Source organism: Leopardus geoffroyi, chromosome A2 (genome assembly GCF_018350155.1).
Source record: "Leopardus geoffroyi isolate Oge1 chromosome A2, O.geoffroyi_Oge1_pat1.0, whole genome shotgun sequence".
NCBI lineage: Eukaryota > Metazoa > Chordata > Mammalia > Carnivora > Felidae > Leopardus > Leopardus geoffroyi.
The window spans coordinates 50,570,589-50,592,211 of NC_059331.1; the positions used below are offsets into that span (position 1 = coordinate 50,570,589).

The window sequence follows — 21,623 nt, forward strand, 5'->3', positions numbered from 1 at the left end:
AAGACAGACCACAAACAGCTTTTCGTTTTTTGTTGACAGTTTCAAACACCTACTGTGTACCAGACACTCTTATAGGCACAGGAGACACTGTAGGAAATGTGACAGTCCCTTCTCCCACAGAGCTCTCGTTCTGGTAGGGGAAAACAAATAACTTTGGATGAAGAAAAGAAAGACGAGTCTGGGACAGACAAGGACTTGTGGGAGGAAGGGAGTATTTTAGAGAGGTCCAGGAACGCTTTGATGAGGTAGCATTTGTGCAGCTGACTGATGAGAAGCAGGCAGTCATGTTAAGATCGGGAGATAATTCCACGCTGAGGAGACACAGTAAAGGCCCTGAAGCAGGAACAAGCCTAGTGTGTTGGTGTAGTGGCTGCAAGGTCTGGGTGGCTAGAGCCCAGCAAATGGCGGGACAGTAGACAGGGATCAGGTCAGCAAGGGCAGTATAAGTCACGTCAAGTCCAATTTCTCTAAGAAATTTGGGCTTTTTGAAATACATTTGAGGAGTTGAAGGTGTAGAATAATCTGTCGTAAATACTGCATGTGTATTCTTGGAATAAGTCTTGACCTGAGTCTCGGTTTCTGTATCTATAAGGCTTTGCTGTTGTAATGACTGAGTTAACACTGACAAAGCCCTTAGAAAAGTGCCTGGCAAACAAGACACACTATGTAATAAACATTAGCTATTACTAAGTTCAGTCATTTATATGTAGGGATTCTTGGTATATTTGGCCTTTTGGACCATCTTGTCTTATGTTTTCACCACACTTTTTTGTAGTTTTTTTTTTTAACTTTCTTTTCTGTCTGGTAGTAGTTTGATACCAAGTTCTCCTTAATCCTATTGTCTGACTTGAAAAATACTACATTGTTTCTATTTACAAATAGTTACGCCTAAAAATCCGAGATGGACCCTTGGCTTAAAATGTAATATAGGTCAGTGTCTCCCAAACAACTACTAAGGGCCTCAGAATATCTTTAATAATTATTCTGGCCTCACTTTCCCACAGGCCAAGTTACTGTGTAACACTTTAATTCCAACTTGTTTTGACCATGGCCCATTAGGTTTTTCTTTTGGTCTGTCTTTACTTAGATTTGCCAATGTGTTTACCAATTTCTCGGCTCAAGATTGCCTTTGGCGTCTCACTCCTCCCTGGGTTCTAGGACATTCTTCCTAAAGAACATCCTTTAATAAGTGCTGTTGGCCTATCGAAATTTAATGGAGTGCAGCCTGGGTCTCTCAATCTAATATCTTGCATGAGAAACATGCAAATTTAAACATAACTATCCCATAATTCATGACCAATCCATTTTTCACTTTGCAAGAAAAAAATCCCAGCCTGACCAAGGTAAGACTTCGAGAAACTTTTCCTCATCTCTTCTCCACTTCTGAATAGAAATCAGCAATAGTCCAAACCATATGATTCTGAAACAGATTGAGGCAAAATGGGTCTCTATAAAGCCTATATTTCTGTAAAACTGTGACAAGGTGCATAAGATGCCAGCTTCACATAGTCTACCTCCTCCTTCAAGCTTTTAGCTTGTTTAGATAACTCCATGCCATGAATTGAAAACATGATATAAACTGCTCTATACAGAAGTCACGGTTTCAGAAACTAATGCTGCCAAATAAGAAAGTTTTCAGCAGGTATTCTTTAGAACTCAAACTGTTATATTTAACAGCTTCATTCGACTATGAATGTGAGGTTACCCAGAAGTGCATTCTGCAGTTCAGACATGCTGTTCAGCATGGAAAAGTCAGGGCTACTCTAAATGGTGCACAAAAAAAAAAAAACAAAACTGTAAAATCCATTCAAGGTTGTGATGCTGTTCTCACGCAACTGAAATGGAAGTAATAAACAATGCCCTGTGGAAGTCAGGGTTTCACTTACGAAGCTTGTAGTTTCAAAGCTGCAATACTGGGACCAAAAAAAGTCCCCTGCCTGCTGGTACTCCTGAGCCCACCCAGTGCCCCATTCAAGTGAAGACATTTGTAAGACTTTGCCAACTGTGTCTGTCACCTGCTCATCTGTCTCCAAAGCAGCTGGACGCTTCTCTGGCCAGCACTAGAAAAATGACAGCTCTAGAATCTTGCCAGAAAATGTACCCAGCTTGGGTGTGAAATATAATAAAAGGGTTCTCTAGCCATCCCCCTTAGGGAGCCTATTAAAAACAGTATTAGAGTGCCCAAAGTACTTTGGCCTTCTGCTTGCTTATAACCCTACAGAATTATCTTTTCTCAGGCCCCATCAATTGTGGACCCATCAGCTTTGACAGCTAATAGAAGTAGAAGCCATATGAAAGTTTTTGCACTTGCTGTGAAATTCCCACAAAGAGCTCCAATATATCTCCTAATGACCATTATTTTAAAACACAGACTAGATCCCCTTTAGAATTTAATATCTTAATGTCCTCTGTTGTGAAAACAACCTGCCCATAGGTTTTGTTAATAGTATTGCAATAATTCCATTTCTGGGAATCTAACTGAAGGGAAAAAATTCTATTATTATTTATAATTGGGAAAAACTGGCAGTAACGTAAATGTCTAGGAAGAGAAGACTGTGCAAAGGTGGCACATGATCCGGATGGGTTCATGACACAATCACTCAAGAGTACTGATAATGTACTGTGAAAGTGTTCTGTGCAAAGTGACAAAAGCACGGTGTGTGGAGTCAATCCTGGCTAAGTCATATGCAATTCTGACTTGTCTGGCTTGTCTGACGTAGTCGTGAAGTTAGTAGACACATAGGCACATATTTGCTTAAGTTGACTTCCATGAATATTTTAATATTTGGACCAAAAAGTCAGAAGGTACCTGCACAGTTTCCTGGGGATTAGGACATAGAGGACAAAGCAGGACTACGGTGATTAACATTATCCCCTCGAACTGATTTTTCAGTTCCTACAGAGCTTATAGGCAAAATCAAAATCCCCCTATTACATATTTTCACAGGGCCATGTACCTCTGCTTTATTTTACTTATCACAATTTTAATTTGTATAATTAATGTCCGTCTACCCTTGTGGTCTACAAGTCCCATTATAGCAGGGTCTGTTTTGCACTACTACCTGACATGCAGTCATCATACTCAAGGAAAGGCAGAGAAGGGAAAGAGGAAAGAGAGATAAAGGGGAAAGGGAGAAAGAAAAGGGGGTAAGGAAAGAGGGAGAAGCAGAAAAATTTTTATGAAGGACACAATGGGCCCAGGTGACAGCACACTATCGGACTGGGGGAACACACTTTCATTGCTTCTGCAGAGAACACAGCAAGGCCAAGAATCAGTGAAATCAACAGGAGTAGAGGGATGCCTTGGTACATGGCATCCCAGCAAGTCGGGATTCTCTGGCAGGACCAGCAGTGCAGAGACCACTGACAAGGGTGACAGATGCCCAGCAGGAATGTGGTAGGAGAGCAGCAACATACTGAGGCATGGACTTGCTCTTATATTCTCAGTAGCCTGAGGCCAGGGATACCTGGACATACGGGGAATGGGATGGGGAAATGCCCCCATAAGGCCCAAGTGTAGGTAGCCAGTAACAGGAGGTGTTAGTGCCAGCATGACCTGTTTATAACCTCAAGTGGTTATTGCGAAGGACATCTGATATGTTCAAAGACTAAAACCAAAGAAACGTTATCAAAATGGTCATGAATTCAATGGCTACACTGGTTCCCCCCTCTAATGTTCCTAATTACTTTTACAATAAAAAGAAACACATAACAGGAAAACACTGTGTCTCATTTCAAGAATTGCTATTTTCTTTTAGCAGAGGCTAAGAATTTTGTAATCCACCATTTCTGCCTTTTCCCCAGTTCTAAGAAAACTCAATTCTTGAGTTTAACCACAGCAATCATCAGTGTAGTAATCTAGATCATTGTTTTCTTCTCATTCTACAGACCGAGAGCCATAAGAAAAAATTTTTTTTTTCTCCAAAACCTCTCTTGTTTATTCCTGTTGACCAGAATCTTTGCCATGCTGGGGAGGAAAATTTTTCCTCTACCCTTCAAAGTTTCTTCCAGCTGGTGCTAACAATTAAGTTGACATGAGATACATTAGCAGAAGAAAATCAAGTTTAATTTTGTATGTATGGGAACCCCACATACACGAGACGCTCAAAGACAGAAAGGTAAAATGAAGTATATATGTCATCATGAGCTAAGGAATGGGATAGGGGCCTGGGGGTTCAAAGACAAGGAAGGCAATTCACAGGCTAATGAGAAAAAGCATATGTTTTAGATGTAATTAGATGTTTATATGAGATACGTTACTCAGATAAAATTTATCTTTGGTATTAACTCTAACTCTGGGAAAGACCTCATTTAAATTCTTTTAGACAGTTAAGGGAATGGCAAAAAGTTTCTCTTGGGCCTGCAGAGTCTCAATTGTTCAGCTCAATTACCACATGCCAAAGTGGCACATTTTAGGGAGACTTGCTCTGAACCTCTTCAACCACGAGTTACTTCTTAAATATATACTACCCTCCCTATACTACTCACATTGTCTTATGTGTATGAATTACTTTTTCAACTAGACCACTGACTCTCAATGAGGGGTATAAAGAAGAGAAAAGGGATAAGAGGATAAAAGCATGGTCTGTCAGATGAGATCAACCTGGAGGTCCCTTTCTAAAGTACACAGCAGCTCACTTACACCATCCCAAACCAAAAGCATCACTGCCATTGTGGGATGACGTACTCATGGGAGCTGTTAATACCCTGGATGGGAGTTAGGAGGTAAAGAGAATAAATAAATAACCAGTGGTGAGGATCACATTTTCACTAACAGATGAATTTTGGAACCAAAAGCTTATTGGTTTCAATCCTAGATCTAACACTTAACCTAAGTTCTGCATTCTCAAATGGAAATAAAATTACCTTTCCTTCAATAATGAGTATTAAGTGTATCCTAAGTGCTGATAGAGCTCAGTAAATGCCCTTTAGGAATCATTTTTCAAGTAGACTTGGGAGATCCTTTACACCAGGGTTTCTCAATCTTGGTACCATTGACAATTTTAATGGACCAGTTAATTCTTAACTGGGAGGTGTCATGGACTAAGCTGTGTTCCCGGACCCTGCCATTAATATATTGAAGGTGTAACCCCTGGTACCTCAGAATGTGAATGCATTTGGAAATAGGGTTGTTTTTTTTAAGTTTATTTATTTATTTTTGAGAGAGAGAGAGAGAGAGAGCATGAGCAGGGGTTGGGATGAGAGAGTGGGGGAGAGAGAGAATCCCAAGCAGGCTCCACACTCTCACTGTGGGAGCCCGACACAGGGCTTGAACGCATGAACTTTGAGATCATGACCTGAGTCAAAATTTAGAGTCAGACACTTAACTGAGCCCCCCAGGCACCCCTGGAAATAGGGTTTTTAAAGTGATAATTAAAGTACAGTGAAGTGTCATGGATGGGCCCTGATCCAACATGATTGCTGTCCTTAGAAGATTATGACACAAATGTGTGCAAAGAGGAAAGATCATCTAAGGACACAACAAGAAGGTGGCCATCTACAAGCCCCAGAAAGAGATCTGAGAAGAAACTGACCCTACTGACAACTTCATCTTAGACTGCTACCCTCCATGAACTGGCAGAAAAAAACTTTTTTTCCTTTTAAGTCACCCAGTCCATGGTACTTTGTTATGGCAGCTTGAGCAAAAACGCCATAGGGGTTACCCTGTGTGTTGCAGGATGTTCAGAAGCATCCTTGGTCTCTATCCATTCATACCAAGGGCAATCCTCTAACCCCACAGTTGTGACACCTAAAAATGTCTCCACAAACTGGCAAAAGCCCCTTAGGGGCAAAATCTTCTTTCCTGCCCTACTGAAAACCATCATTTCAGATGGCTTCTGGTCACCTCTGTTTTCCCAGTGCTCAGCACAGTAACTGCTACCTAAGAAGATAATCAATTATTTACTGAATAGTCACTTGCCTATTTCCCTAACTTGGGTCTCACTACTCCCTTGCAGACTCCTTTTGCTGTGTCAAAAATAAAGAAAAAGAAACAACAGACCCAAGGTGGAGTCACTTGCCCCCACAACAGCAACTAAGACTTAGTTGCATTGTAGGAACGTGACCTTTAACCAATCTGGAATTTCCTGATCAGCACTAGTGAGGTGATCTGCATGAGAGACCACCTCCCCTTGCCCCAAAAGGAATTTGACTAAACCATCCTATATTTTCTTTTGCTAATGACTTCCTTGTCCCACCTCCTTTCTGCCTTTAAAAACATTCCATTTTGTACAGCTCCTTGGAGCTCCTTTCTACTTGTAGATGGGATGCTGCCTGATTCATGAATCCCTGATGTTGATCCCAATTAGATGTTCAAATTTACTTGTTTGGATTTTGGGGTTTTTTTGTTTTGTTTTCTTTTTATAGCTGCAATTAAAATAGTGATTATTTCCAGTTTAATTTATAGTGGGTGTGCAATTTTTAATGAAACAGTTTTCATTTTAGCATAATTTCTGGCAATTCGGTGACATAAATATCACATCAGTGTTAAACCTTATTTTGCTTGATATTGCTCACTGACCTCACATCAGATCCTATGGTCAATTTAGTGAGTGGTGCTACTTTTAGTTTCCTTAATGCACCACTCATAATTAAAAAAAAATTTTTAATGTTTTTTTTAATTTATTTTTGAGACAGAGAGAGACAGAGCATGAGCAGGGGAGGGGCAGAGAGAGAGGGAGACACAGAATCTGAAACAGGCTCCAGGCTCTGAGCCATCAGCCCAGAGCCTGACGCGGGGCTCGAACTCACGGACTGCGAGATCGTTACCTGGCTGAAGTCGGACGCTTAACCGACTGCGCCACCCAGGTACCCCTGCACCACTCATAATGTAGCAGATGACATGACCATGACAAATTCTTATATAACCATTTGAAGCTCAGAGAACTCAAAAGGAAAACAAACGGCCATTTAAATGTGAAAACGCTGAACTCTAAGTCATAATGAGACTCCACACATTATCCAGAAACCCAAAAGCATACCAAAAAGCCAAAGTCAATGGAGACATTCTTTGCAAAGGGGAAGTCACAAATGTCTCTGGCACATTCATAAATTTGTTGTCTTAACACTGGCACGTGTACTGTCATGTTATTTGAAAGCGGATGTGTTTGGGCTGGGCAGTGATGTGGGGGCAGGGAAGGGACAGGAGGGCTGGCTCTGAGATGCCAAAGAGAGGCATTAGGAACTCTGGAAGGAACTGGGAACTGGTCTGGTGGACATTTTGCAGAGACAACAATTTCTGACCAAGCCCTTCCAATGATTTGTAGCTTGTGCTCAACTATTCACAAGACAGTTTTCAGGGCATTATTTTAAATTGATACAGAATCTATTCATTTACAAAATCCATTTATTGCATTCTTTTTGATTAATAGCTGGGATTCAGAGTGTTAAACATTTGATTTATCCAAGGGAAAAAAAAAATAAAGACTAACATCATTTTGAAGTGCCATTTCTGAAGTATATGCTTGATGTTTCAAAGTTATTGTTCGTGACTTTAGGTTCCAGTACCCACCACCCTACTCCAAATAACAAACGACTACATTAAACTCGGGCAACGACCATCACGTAACTGCTGTGACAGGCATGCTGGCATCCGGGCATTAGGAGCTGACATGCACCAAAGAGGTGATTTATGACATCCTGCTTTTCCAGAAATACAGAGGCTCTTAACTCTTCAGCTGTTCCTTGTGGCAAAGAGGTTGAAAAGAATCATTTTGTCAAGTTAGTGTCTCCATGGAAGAGGAGAATGCCTTAAGGACATCCTGATTTAGAAACAAAACCATGCAAAACTCCTTTGCCAACACGTCTGTGAACGCTGCAAAGCTGGCGGATGTGTGGATGTATTTTTACAGAGAGAGGTTTTAGAGACAGGAGGTTAACTAACCAAGTGAGGATGTTTTGTTAACTTATTTTTTCCCAGGAAAGACAAAAAAATAAAAAATAAAAAGAATGACAATCAGCTACTTATCATATTGAGAAGTTAACCCCTTCACTTGGGCATTTATGAACACGAAGTCTGCCTGGCAACCCACAGTGGCACACTCCACCCACCACACTGGAAACGTCAGCAAAGCCCACGCTAGTTCCTATTCCGTTTATTTCTCGGCTCGATCTCAGCACTCTCATCTGATCTTGTTCGACGATTGAACCTTGGACTCATTTCTGCGTCTTGAAGATCATTTCTGAAAATGTAAAAAAGGAAACAGCACCTTAGAAAATAACGATCATGATTCTTCCACGGCAGTTTCTAGTTAACATGTGCTTTCACGTGCACTGTTTCATTTTAAACTTCCACATAGTCCTCTGCTCCACTGGCTAGTCTATTACAATAATAATTATTAGCATTTTTAAATACATTTTATAACTGACTTAGCAAAGATCACAGGCTGTAAGTGACAGAGGCAGGAATTGAACCCCTTTCTTCTGAATCAAAATCTAGAATAATTTTACACTTTGCTTAACATGAACAAAACTGGAAAAAAAAAAAAAAAGTGCTCCTATCCTAACAAGGCAAAGTCAGAGCACAATGAAATCATTCTCCTAATCCTGAGAGCTGAGGTTGTAAGGCAACCAAGAAAACAAAATTCCAAAGAAAGATAAGCCCCACCAAAGAGAGATGGGCCACACAAGTTCTCGCTTTTGACACAGCACCGGAGGAAGGTGGCTGTTGTACAACCAGGTAAGAGGTTATCAGCTGACATTTTAGTGAATTCTGAACTATGGGCTAGTACTGAAAGGCCCTAACACAAGGAGAGGCCGCATGCACTTGCAAGCACTTTTCCAGGAGCCTCCCTCAAATGCTCATGAGAAAAACTGGGAGCAGGGCAGGAGACTGAGGACAGCCCACTTTGGTGGCACTGGATAAAGCTGGTGAATGTGGGGACAGGGGTCAGGCAGAAAGCCCTACCTCTTCCTGGGATTGTTCTCTTCTATGAAGTGAAAGCTTTCAGTTGCTGAGGGAAACTGAATGGCCCATGGCAATCGGGCAAAGATCTAAGGTCTCTGGAGGAGGAGCGGAGGTAAAATCAATCTGCATTGAAGGACAGGAAATCAATTGCAAGAACACTGGCAAAGATACTTTCCTGCCGAGGAAATGGTAGAAATAAAAGCCTCTACCTCTGGAGGAAGGGCAGAAAATCATCTTAGGCTGATGTCCTCAACACCAAGCGGAACCTGGGTCAAGGCAGTCTGACAACCATGGGAGGGAGAGGGGGTGGGCGGAGAAAGCTCCGCCCACAAGATCCAGGCACATGGAGCCTGCCAGAAGCTGCCAGAGACCACAGCTGGAACAAGAAAGAGAGAGCTCCAGCGGGCCCCCACCAGGAGCCAAGCACCAAGTATTAGGGAGTAACAGTAAACTGCTGAGGGAGAGGTATGGGCATGGAGAGAGGCCCTTCTGGGAGGCAGGCATGCAGACAAGGCTGAAAGGTCAATGGAAACAAAAGCAGTGAACAAAACCTTTCTACAACCCAGCCCCCACACTAAGCACAAGGTAAAAGTAGCCCACTTGTTGAAGATCTTGATGCCTCTGATATCCACTGAAGGTCATGTTAGGAACAAGGAAATTCCAACCTGGGTCAACTCCCCACACTAATGGCCTTACAGAAGAAGCAAGCCTGTTTCCATGTGGAAACACTATTTTAACTATCTATGGCCCTTCACAGTATGTCTAGCATCCATGCAAAATGTACAAATGCACAAAGAAAAATAAACAAATAATAAGTCCATTGTCAAGAGATAAAGTAACCAACAGAAAGACTCACATGTTGGAAACTTTAACCAACTGATTAATATGATAAAGGCTCTAGGGAAAAGCTGGAGAACATACATGGAGAGATGTTTAATGGGTGGCTCTGAAAGACAAAGGTCATTACTGTCCTTCCCTCATGGTACCTCCCAGAGGCTAAGAGGTTCCTCCCCAGGTGTCAACATTGCTGCTTTCTCCACCTCCACAAAATTAGCATGTTCCTTTTTCTTAGCTGTAACTTTACCTTTTCTCCACTAATCCCCTACCACACACAGTCCTTTGACCAGGAAGAGTCAAGCTTAAGAGGAATAAGAACATTTTCATTAAACTTTTCAGAGACTCATTATGTTCCCCACTTTGACCCATGTGGGCCAGAGCAAGAAGACTCGGTGGGTCGTATACCAAGACAAGTGCTTACTATTTTTGATTTAGGACAGGGGTTGGCAAACTTTCTGTGTAAATGACCAGATATTTGGGGCTCTGAGGGCCATATCGTCTGTCGCAACTCAATTCTTATAACACAGAAAGAACCACAACCAGGAGATGTATGTGGCAGACAGTAGGCCAGATGCCCTGACCTAGAACCACGGCATTCCAGCAAGTGAATCCAACAAGCTTAACCAGAATTAAGTCTGAATTCTCTAGGACCCCTCTTGGCCAAGCTGCCACCCAGAGGGTGTACCAATCTGGCCAGTATATGGTTGCCATTAGGAGAAAGAAAAAAGCATCATGCCTAGGAATAGCTGAGGAACCCTGCGTTTCTGAAATAGGTCAATATAACCCCAACATGCTTTTTGCCCTAATCATTACCCAGAAAGCGACCCAAAGATAATTCCTTTCTGGGGACAGCAGCATTCAGTGACCAAACTTCCTTACTAAGTTGTGTGGACCAGGAGAAGGTGAGGGAGTTGGTATTTTTAAAGGAGGCCATTTCAACATTAGACGCCTGTGGATTATAGGGAGGATAAAAGGTCAAGTGAATCCCTTGACCATCAGCCCATTATTGATTCCAGGCATTCTCTTTGGAGAACGGGCTCTTATTATTGATATGTTCATGAGTAACCTAGATGGTTCAGTTAGCACCTGTCAGGCTTGTTAGTCTCAACACGGGGGATCTGCCAATCTGTGGCCTTCATGATCACATTTATGATGCGTTCAACCTTAGTTACCTCTTTAAAGGCTCCATCTCCAAATACAGTCACATTGGAGGTTAGGGCTTCAACATATGAATTTTAGGGGAACACAATTCAGTCCATAAGAGCCTCCGTGGACCAGGCCATTCAGTTGTTGTTGTTGTTGTTTAAGTTCATTTATTTGTTTTGAGAGAAAGAGAGATCACAAGAGAGAGGGAGAGAAATAATCCCAAGCAGGCTCCACACTGTCAGTGCAGAGCCTGATGTCGGGTGAGATCATGACCTGAGCCGAAATTAAGAGTCAGGACACTTAACCGACTGAACCACTTAGGTGCCCAGGCCATTCAGTTTTGACAAGAACCTAGTAGCAAGCAAAGAGCTGTTTTTCAGAAGGTGTATAGCTGGTAGCTATGTGAGGCTGGACAGAAGTCCAATATCCCAAAAGGTGCCTCTAGCTGAAGGCCGCCTCCTTTTGTCAGAGGCTCCAATCAGGAAAATCATTAGTCATAAAGACTTGTAGCTCTGAGGGGTCATTAGGGTTGTGGGAATGCAAGGGTATTAGCACTTGTCTGTGTGTGGCTCTTCCTTATCAGAGAATTTGCTCTGGCACTTACCGGATGGGGAACTATAAGTACACAACACATCAATTCCCACATACATTCAAATTTAAAAACAACAATAGTACAATGAATTAGCCCAAAGGACCCCACCTACAAGGTCACATTAGCTTCCCCATGGTGAACCTTATCCAAACCCCACAAAATGAATTCAGGCGCTTCCTTTCTGCACAGGACAGGGCAGGATGGTGAATCTGGTACTTATATCCAGCAGAGCCATCAAATCCCTTCCCAAAGTTCAGCAACACATCCAGACTGGTACAGACAGCCTTTCATCTCCCTTAGGGACAGGGGAGCCTCAGCTCCACTTCCCATCAATAAAGCTAGAGTAGCCAAAACAATTCTAAGGAAGAAAAATTTATACTGATAAATGCTGATAAGGATACGGAACAAGAAAAATTCTCATTCACTGCTGGTAGGAATGCAAAACGGCACAGCCATTCTAGAAGAAAGCTTGGCATTTTCTCGCAAAACTAAATATAGTCTTACATACAAATCCAGCGATTACACTCCTTGGTATTTTCCCAACTGCACTGAAAACTTATGTCCACACAAAACCCTGCACTTTCTTTTTATTAAAATATAATAATAAACAGCACTTTATTCATAATTGCCAAAACCTGGAAGCAACCAAAATGTCCTTCATTATAAAAGTGCAGCAATGAAGACAAGGTGTTGTTGGTCAAAAGACAAACATATAGATCGACAGAACAGAACAGTGATTCCTGAAATAGACCCACACATATATATTCAATTGACTTTTGATAAAGGCACCAAAGTTATTAAATCGAGAAACGATAGTTTCTTCAATAAATAAAGCTAGAGAAAATGGAAACCCACATGCAAAAAAGAAAAATTGAACCTCAATGCTTATTGTGCATCATTTATAAAAATTAACTTGAAATAGGGGCTCCTGGGTGGCTCAGTCAGTTAAGCGTCGACTTCGGCTCAGGTCATGATCTCCTAGTTTGCTAGTTCGAGCCCTATGTCAGGCCTGGAGCCTGCTTTGGATTCTGTGTCTCCCTCTCTCTCTGACCTTCCCCCGCTCGCACTCTATCTCTCTCAAAAATAAATAAAACATTAAAAAAAATTTTTTTAATTAACTTGAAATAGATTATAGACCTAAATATAAACCCTAAAATTTCCAGAACATAATTGAAAACCATTGGGTTAGGTAAAGATTTCCTAGGTAGGACATAACAAGCACAAAATATAAAAGAAAAAAAATGATAAATTAGATTTCATCAAAATTTAAAACTGCTCTTTGAAAAACACTATCAGGAAAATGAAAAGGCAAGTCACAAAGTGGAAGAAAATATTTGCAAAATACATTTCTGACAAAAAAGTCAGAAATTTCAAAAGTAAAAAACCACCCAATTTACAAAATGGGCAGAAAATGTGAGGAAGCATCTCATCAAAAGACAGGGATGGCAAACATGCATGTGGAAGGAAGTTCAGTGTCATTAATCTTTACAGAAATGCAAATTCAAATGACAATGAAATACTGCTATAGATCTATTAAAATGGCTTTTAAAAAAAAAACACCATCATCAAGTACTGGCCAAGCAACTAGAACTCTCACTCCTGGTGGAAAGCAGCTGGGCAGTTTCTTATCAGTTGAACATACACTTGGTATATGATGCACTGATGCCAGTCACGCTAAGGTATTTACCCAAGAGAAATGAAAACTTACATCCACACAAAAAACCGCACTCAAAAGCTTACAGCAGTTTTATTCATGATCCCCCAAATCTGGAAACCACCCAAGTGCCCATCAGCTTTTGAATGTGGTACAATCTTACAAAGGAATACCAGTCAGCAATGAAAAGGAACTACTGATAGATGAAAAATATGGATAATTCTCAAAAGGGTTATGCTAACTGAAAGAAGTTAGACACAAACAACTACGTTATTATTCGGTTCCATTTACAGAACATACTGGAAAAAGAAAAAACTGTTGGGACAGAAGGCAAATCAGTGGTTGCAGGAACCAGGAAGGAGACTGAATACAAAAGGGTACCAGGCAATGTTTTGGTGTGATGGAAATACACTATATATCAACTGTAAATAGTGGCTACATTGCTATAAATGTTTATCAAAACTCATAGAACTGAACACCTAAAACCGGCGATTTTTATTATCAAACCTCAATAAACCTGATAGACAAAAGAAACACCCACAGGCTCACTTTGCCTTTAGCCTGTTTGGCTCCCCAACCAAAAAGGACAGAGTGAAGCCAGGGCCACCCACGATAATTATTTGATGAGCTTTGGCTCCTATTGCTTTTAGGTGGTTTACCTTTCCTGCCATTTTTCTCATCTAACTCTAAGGGTTTTTTTGTTTTTATCTTTTTTGCTTCATCTATTTGGGGCTCTGTCATTAGGTGTGTATATGCTTATAATAATGTCTTCTTGGTGGATTGACTTTTTTATCGTAATAAAATGTCTCTGTCTCCAGTAACAATCTTTGTCTGAAAGTCTATTTTGTCTGATATTATTATGGCTACACCAGACTGTTGGCATGGCATATCTTTTTCTATGCTTTTTAACTTATTTGTGTCTTTGAATGTAAAGTGTATCTTTGGTAGACAGTGTATACTTGGATCATGGTTTGTTTTTAAATCCATTCTGCCATTCTAACTGAAACAGTTAATCCATTTATACTCAATGTATAGGATTTATGTGTGCCCTTTTGTTGGTTTCTATGTCTTATGTCTTGTGTTCCTCTATTCCTTCATCACTGCTTTCTTCTGTGTTATTTTCTAGTTTATCATTTAATTCCTTTGTCATTTCTTTTACTGTATTTTAAAATTTACTTCCTTAGTGGTTGCCCTGGGGATTATAATTAACCTATTAATTGATAACAACCTAGCTCAGATTAATAACACCCTAACTTCAAAGGTATTCCACAACTTTGTTTCTATATATAGCTCTGTTGCTTGCTCCCACCTTTTTGCTACTGTCATACAAATTACACTGTGTTTATCAACCCAGACTTAGAATTATTGCTTTGCACAGTTCTCTTTGAATAACACAGTAACAACAAACTACATCTTTTATATTAACCTATACTTTTATATTTACCTTTACTGGTGCTCTAAATTTTTTCATATGGATTCAAGTTTTTGTCTAGTGTCCTTTCCTTTCAGCCTGAAAGACTCTGTAATATTTATTATAGGACATATTTCCTAGTAACCAATTCCCTCAGTTTTTGGTTCTCTAACGTCTTGATTTTTCCTTCGTTTTTGAAGTACAGTTTTGCTAGATATAGAATTCTTGGTTGGCGGTCTTCTTCTCTTAGCACTTTGAATATGTCTTTCCACTGCCTCTGGCCTACATGGTTTCTGATGAAAAATTATCGATTTCCTTGGGATGAACTGCTTCTCTCCTGATTCTTTCACAATTTTCTGTCTTTGGGAAGTCTCGTGAGCTTCTTGGATGTGTAATTTTTTTCTTTACATTGGATTTAATAAGTTTTCAGTCATTATTTCTATACATATTCTTTCTGCCTCTTTCTCCTCTCATTATAAAGACTCCCATTATGCATGTGATATACTTGACAGTGTCTCACTGGTCTCCGAGACCATACATTATTCTCGTCTGTTTTCCTTTCTGTTCCTTGGACTGAGTACTCTCAACTGATCTATCTTCAAGTTTGCTGATACTTTCTTCTACCTGCTCAAATCTGCTGTTATCTCATTAGTGAATTTATTTTAGCTGCTATGCTTTTCAATTCCAGAATTACTATTTTTTTCTAAACAATTTCTATTTCTTTATTAGTATTCTCTATTTGGTGAGACACTTTGTCATACTTCCGTTTAGGTCTCTGAACATATTCAAACCAGCTGATCTAAAGATCTAACAGTCCAATGTCTGAGTTTCCTCAGGGACATTTTTATTGGTTGCTTCTTCCTCCTGTGTATAGGCCACCGTTTGTTTCTTTGTATGTTTCAATTTTTTTGTTGTTGACAACTGGACATTTTAAACGATACACTGTGGCAACTCTGGAAATCAGATTCTCCTTCCCCAAGGTTTGTTGACATTGCTATTTGCTACTGTTGTTTAGTGACTTTCTGAACTAACCCTGTAAATATGCATTCTTGGTTGTGTGTGGGTGGCCATTTACATGTCTGCTAGGTGAGTTTAGTGGTCAGCTAATGGGAGTTTCCCTAAACATCTGGAATCGACATAACACAGAACCCCTTGGTAAAACCCAAGGGACTCTATGCATGCTGGGGCAGGCATCCAACACTTGGTTGACAACTCTGCCTTATGCATTTAAGAAAAAGAAGAAGAAGAAGAAAGTAAAGAGGGGCAAAAAGAAAGGGAGCGCGAGAATCCCAAGCAGGCTTGGCATCATGAGCACAGAGGCCAACGTGGGGATGGATCCCGGGAACCATGAGATCGTGACCTGAGCTGAAATCAAGAGTTGGATGCGTAACTGAGGGAACTACCCAGGTGCCCTAATAAAATGAGAAATAAAATGTGTGCAAACACAAGCAGATTTATATGTTTGGTGTTGGAAAGATGAGGACTACTATACAGTGGGTTCTATTCTCTCTACAAAGGAGGAGAAAAGATCTCCCACTGGGGGTGGAGCCATTGCAAAGAGCCAAGGTTTCAAATAATCCCTGTGAGGAACAGGACAAAGAAATGATCACAGAAACAGTAAAACTGCCAGGCAGTTTTGAGGGCCCATTGAAGGGTAATCATGAAGTTATAGTGGAACAAAGCCACCCCACTGTACTGCAGATCACTCCTGCAGGTGAAGATGAAAGAAAATCTAATGCTTGTCCCTGTTCCTTTCCTCCTTACTTATCAGCAGGACCTGGAAAAGTCCCCTCCACCACTCCCATTTCCCAGACAGATTCCTAAGTGCTAACAAGGAGAAGGAATCAAACTGTATTTATTTTACACTAAACACGTCTTATGACCAGGAACATCTAGGAAAGGACTGAAAGTTTTCTTAGCACTCTGAGCCAGTGCTTAAGGCTAAACTGTGAATTTCTCATTGGAACAATTTGTCTTTAGAAAAACAACTTCTGACAAGTGACCAGAATTATTACACTGGGATTCCATTTCCAAGCAGAAATGTATAGAAACAAGTAGCAAGCTAGAAATCTTTACCTTAATGTGTGTGAATTACTACTTCCTTAGGTCAGAAAGCACAAATACTCTTTTATTTGAAAATGAACTGCGTGGAATTACAATTTCTCAAAGTACATGCTTACTTCTTGATGATGAACACTCACTTATGTAATGCTTCCCAGGCTTCCTCTTCTTCTAGAAGATCTCTTATGATGTCTGAACTAGAACTAAAAGGAAAGGCACATCAATACTGCCAGACGATAAGAAGACCATACAGTTTTATTTATATGAAATTCTAGAAAATGCAAACTTCTCTACAGTGACAGAAAACAAACCAGCAGACCAATGATTACCTACTGGGGGCAAGGGAGTGGGCAAGGAGGGATTACAGTGTCACAAGGAAACCCTGGGATCTTCATTGTGAAGATGATTTCATAGCTGTGTACATGTATCAAAACTCATCAAAATGTGTGCTTTAAATACTTGCAGTTTATTATACATCAATTTCAATACAGGTATAGAAAACTCAATAAATTAGCAAAAATAAAGAAAAAATCATCAAACCTCAAAAAATCCCTCAACATAAAACCTGCATTCAAATGGAATACAATAAGAGCCTTTTTAATCTCCTATGGCAACCAAAGATCAAACTGTGTTTTAAAAACCTCACACTAGTAATGAGATTCACAAAGAGACATTAAGTTCCTAAGTGGTTTTTAGTCCTTTGTAACCAAAGTAAAGTAAAATTTAATTAATTTGAACTGTGCTAATAGTGGAATTCCTTACAATGCAACCTAGTTTGAAGTGTTGTGTGATCTTTGGTTTATCTGTGTAGGGTACAGGGTAAATAAGGTTAGAGAGGGCATGTATTATTTCTTTAAAGGGAAAAACTGTTTTAAGGCTCTTAGCATCTTGTTCTTACTCAAATTCCTACCAAAAAAAAAAAAAAAAATGTACATCAATAGCGAAAAAGCATTTCTTTAGACATCTAAGACAAAGAATGTGAAGGGCATGACATGGGACAACTGAGAAACAGCAGTCACTACCCCAGGGTGGAGAAGGCTAAAACCAAAGAAGAACTTGCTCTGGGGTGAGAAACAACAGGTTTGTCAGGGCCAATCATTATCTAACGAGACTCTGATAACAAAAGTTTAAAAATTAAGGAGACTTAAAGTGGCAGTGAATCATTCTCAACAACTGACAAATCACTTGGAAGCAATGTTTGCCTGTGGTACATGAACAAAAAAGGCAACAAGCATCAATCGATACTGTTCTGTGCCAAATATTTTACTCCAGGGGTTCCCCCCCTCCCAAATCCCAAGACTCTCAAGGAGCCATATGTAGGAGCCTTTTTGACTATGGTTCCTGTGTATAATGACCTGGTTGGGGGTGGTGGGGGGGATTCCATTTGCATGACAGGTGTAGTGACCTTCCAATAGAGCTAGTTCAGAGGTTCTCAGGTTCAGGATAAGGATCCGCATATGGGAACAGCAATACTTTTCAGTATTTGTGGCTTGAGAAAACACATAATAACAAAGTATTATAAATTTAGTAATACTTTTAGTCTATATTTTATTCATTATAGTGACATATGCAGTGAAAAAACAGTAGTACCTGCATTTGTGAGACACTCTTGATTATATCTAAAGATAATTCTTGATACGGATGTGCTCTTACACACCCAATGAATCATTCCTTCAAGGTCCAGGCTTGGGAAGCACTAATCTAAAGTGTTAGTATATAAGCATCTACTACTTTTTTACATTTGAGGGTGGCCCCTGTGTAAATCCAAGTGCCCTGGAAAATAATAACATTCATTTATCACTGGTAATTTTTATCTTAGTGTAAACTGCCTTAAAACAAGCTTTCCCCTTAAACAGCGAGCTAAATGTATTTATTAGCAGGCAAGAGAGAAAAGCAGAAGGCCTTTAAGGAGACACAAGGCAGACTGCACCAACTTTATTAATTTCCTAAGAAATTCCTAAGAGACAGACCCACATCAACACTTGCTAGAGCAGGCTAATATCCAATGCCACCTCTATTCCCACAGAAGTGGTCTAACCTTTCCACCCCCAACATCCCAACTTCTGTTATTACTTACTTCCCTTTCAAGTACTCCAACTTTGTAAACAAAAGGGAAGCTGTTTTAACGTAACTTTTTCTTTCTCTTCTGTTACAATGATACCATCATCTACTCTTCTTTACCTGGACAGAGCTAAGGCAGTGTTTCTCAATTCTTTTCATTATTGCCTCCCACCCCCATCAGAGCTTTTTTAGACATTTTTTTTCCTAATTACCCTTCCGTGAAATTTTAATACTGAAAACGTGTATCCATTTATATATTGTACATTAGTATCTGTCTGTGTGTGTATGTATGCTTCACACACAGAGGTTTTTTTTTTTTTTTCCATCCAGCCCTCCTGCTGTCACAACCAAGTCCTGTCCTGTTCCCCCCCCCCCCCCCCCCCCCCACAGGGAGCTCCAACCGAGAACCCATGAGCTAAGGGAATGCTCATGCAGCTCTGGGTCCTGGTAGGTTTCACAGGGCCAGAAAAAATAAAGTGTGATTCTTACCAACACCCCCAATACACACATATAATTTTATTTTTGAACAGGAAGGTTACAAACCATCCCCACTGTTCCGGTAAGTAAGCAGTACAGCTGAGCCTGTCAAGCAACCAAGCAGTCTAGTGATCAATTTACCTAGGGATTTCAAATCACCAGTAGAAATCACTGATTTGTTAAAAGAAAATATTTGCGGTACATTAGTGACATAAACCTAAGCAGCTTTTGTCACTAATGTACCGCAAATATTTCACTACCTCAGTGAAAACAGATGGTAGAGGAGGTTCGCAAAAAACACATCTCAAAAGTGGTCTGCAACCTCCTTGTGTTCTGTGACTTCAAAACCTCTGACCGGCCACACCACCCAGCCTCCCTACCCCCGACATCCTCATTCCTTGCCACCTTCCCTTCCACTCCAGCTTAGTCACTAATCTGAGGGACACAAAATTCGAAAGGTCTGGAGCTTACCTACAATGATGTTTCAGGATTATTTGCTATGTCTGTTATTCTAATTCTAGTCACCTCTGAGAAACTGAGAGCAGACACTAATACAATTAAAACAATGGTCATTCCTTCTTAAAGTAATGTACTCACCATATTCTACTTAAAAAACACATTCCTGAAATTACACATTAGGGTTTCACAAATAGGATTTTACAAACAGACTACTGGCACAACAGTCAGTGTGTCTAAAATTAACACTCTCAGATCTCTTTCTTATGGATAGTAATTAATATTTTTGAAATCTTAACCATTTTAATATGCCTTGGAGATCAATAATTCCTTTCATATACTTTAAAGACATCTAAAAAATTCTCCACAGGAGAAATAAATGATTCACTCTGGTATACCGGGGGTCAGAGCATATACGAGCCTATACAGCTATAGCTTTTAATTCTCAGGCAAGGAACTTTTTCGGAATAAATTTTAGCTCCTCTACTATGTGGGTTTGGAACATTCTGTAGATCATACTTTAAGAAGCTGGATGGGGCGCCTGGGTGGCTCAGTCGGTTAAGCGTCCAACTTCAGCTCAGGTCATGATCTCACAGCTTAGGGTTTGAGCCCCACGTCAGTCTCTGTGGTGACAGCTCAGAGCCTGGAGGCTGCTTCGGATTCTGTGTCTCCCTCTCTCTGTCCCTCCTCCACTCACGCGCTCTCGCGCTCTCTCTCTCTCTCTCTCTAAAATAAACATTTAAAAAGTTAAAAGAAAGAAAAAAAAGAAAAAAGAAGCTGGATGAATATGAAGTCAGGTACATGGAAGTCAGAGCTCCCCAGGTAAGGGTGTTTAAACTATGCTTTCCGATATTACCAACAGTCCAGGCTAAAGCAAAAATTATTCTATAAATTAAATACATGTGAGAAGCGTGAGAAGGACTCACAGGCAAAAATGCTAACCTTGCATTCTATGGAATTCCCAGCCTCTGTTCAGGAAGATTCTAGTAGATCTATTTAGAACACCCACACTTAATTTTTCATGCCATTTAACCTTTATTTTCAGCTCAAACTTCCAGAAACTTGAGCTAAACTGCTGTTTGTTGGTCTTCGACCTAGCTGGTCTTCCTATATAAGACCTTACTCTCGTTATTCTCTTACCAAAAGCAGTAGCGCAACATTTTAACAGGCAAAGGAAAACACTTTTTGCGTGTTTCTTTTGCAGCGTCTTATTTCACCTTACTAGTCAAGATTTTACCACCAAAGCTGAAATGTAAGATGCCTAATACCTCTGGCAAAGGTATGACTGATTAAGACTATCCAGAGGAGAAGAAATCACAGATTGTAGTGTCAAAGAGAGTCCGGTTTCAGTGCTGTTTCTGTCACTGCATGTGTAATACTGGGCAAGATACTTAATCTTTCCAAGTCTCAATATTCTCACCTGTAAAGTCAAGACAGTAACACATGCAGTTCACAGGGATATTCTAAGATTCATCAATAAAACATATAGAATGTTTAGCATAGAGCTTAGCACATAGTAAATGTTCAATAAATAAAGCTTCCATTTTCATAAAACAAAGCTGGGTCTGAATTACACGAGTAACTGCCTCAGCACTACGCTTCCATTTGCCCTAGGAAACCTGATCACCATGTGCTCTATTTTAATCTTTGATTTGCACTGTTTCTATGACACCAAGGTACAAATTCATCAGAACTTGTTATTTATCCAGCATGGCAGGTACACAGGGTACTGTGGGGCAGAAAAAAATGCAAACATTTGCTATAAAAATCCTGTGGATTAAAGATTACTTACGAGTGGGATTTTTCTATTATCTGGTAGTTACTCCACACCATACAACACCCCCCCCCCCACTAGCCCAACTCTTCTGATAATTGTGGCATTAACTTGAGCGTGGTTGAGCGTATCAAACTCAAAAACAAAAACAAAACACTCCTTAAGGATAGATCACTGGAGGATTGATAGAGAACAAACAATGCCACCAGACAATGGTACTTAACTAAATGCTGCCAGCTACCATGAATC

General features: G+C 40.2%; 1 protein-coding gene across 6 annotated transcripts in view; it reads right to left on the reverse strand.

The window, feature by feature from the left end:
- Window positions 1–2,750: 2,750 nt before the first annotated feature.
- RAD18 (RAD18 E3 ubiquitin protein ligase) overlaps window positions 2,751–21,623 on the reverse strand; it is a 119,624-nt gene continuing 100,751 nt past the window's right edge. For 2 of the 6 annotated variants that reach the window (XR_006716016.1, XR_006716014.1), the window contains 3 exons: window positions 17,962–18,095; window positions 16,747–16,809; window positions 8,078–8,180 (listed from right to left, as the gene is read on the reverse strand). Coding sequence is in view for 3 of the 6 variants with exons in the window: in XM_045493632.1 (XP_045349588.1) it covers window positions 8,078–8,180; window positions 16,747–16,809 (166 nt within the window). In the remaining 3 variants the exon portion in view is untranslated. Of the gene's footprint in view, window positions 8,181–16,725; window positions 16,810–17,961; window positions 18,096–21,623 lie in introns of all 6 variants that reach the window. The other 4 variants (XM_045493632.1, XR_006716015.1, XM_045493634.1 and 1 more) reach the window with 4 other exon arrangements.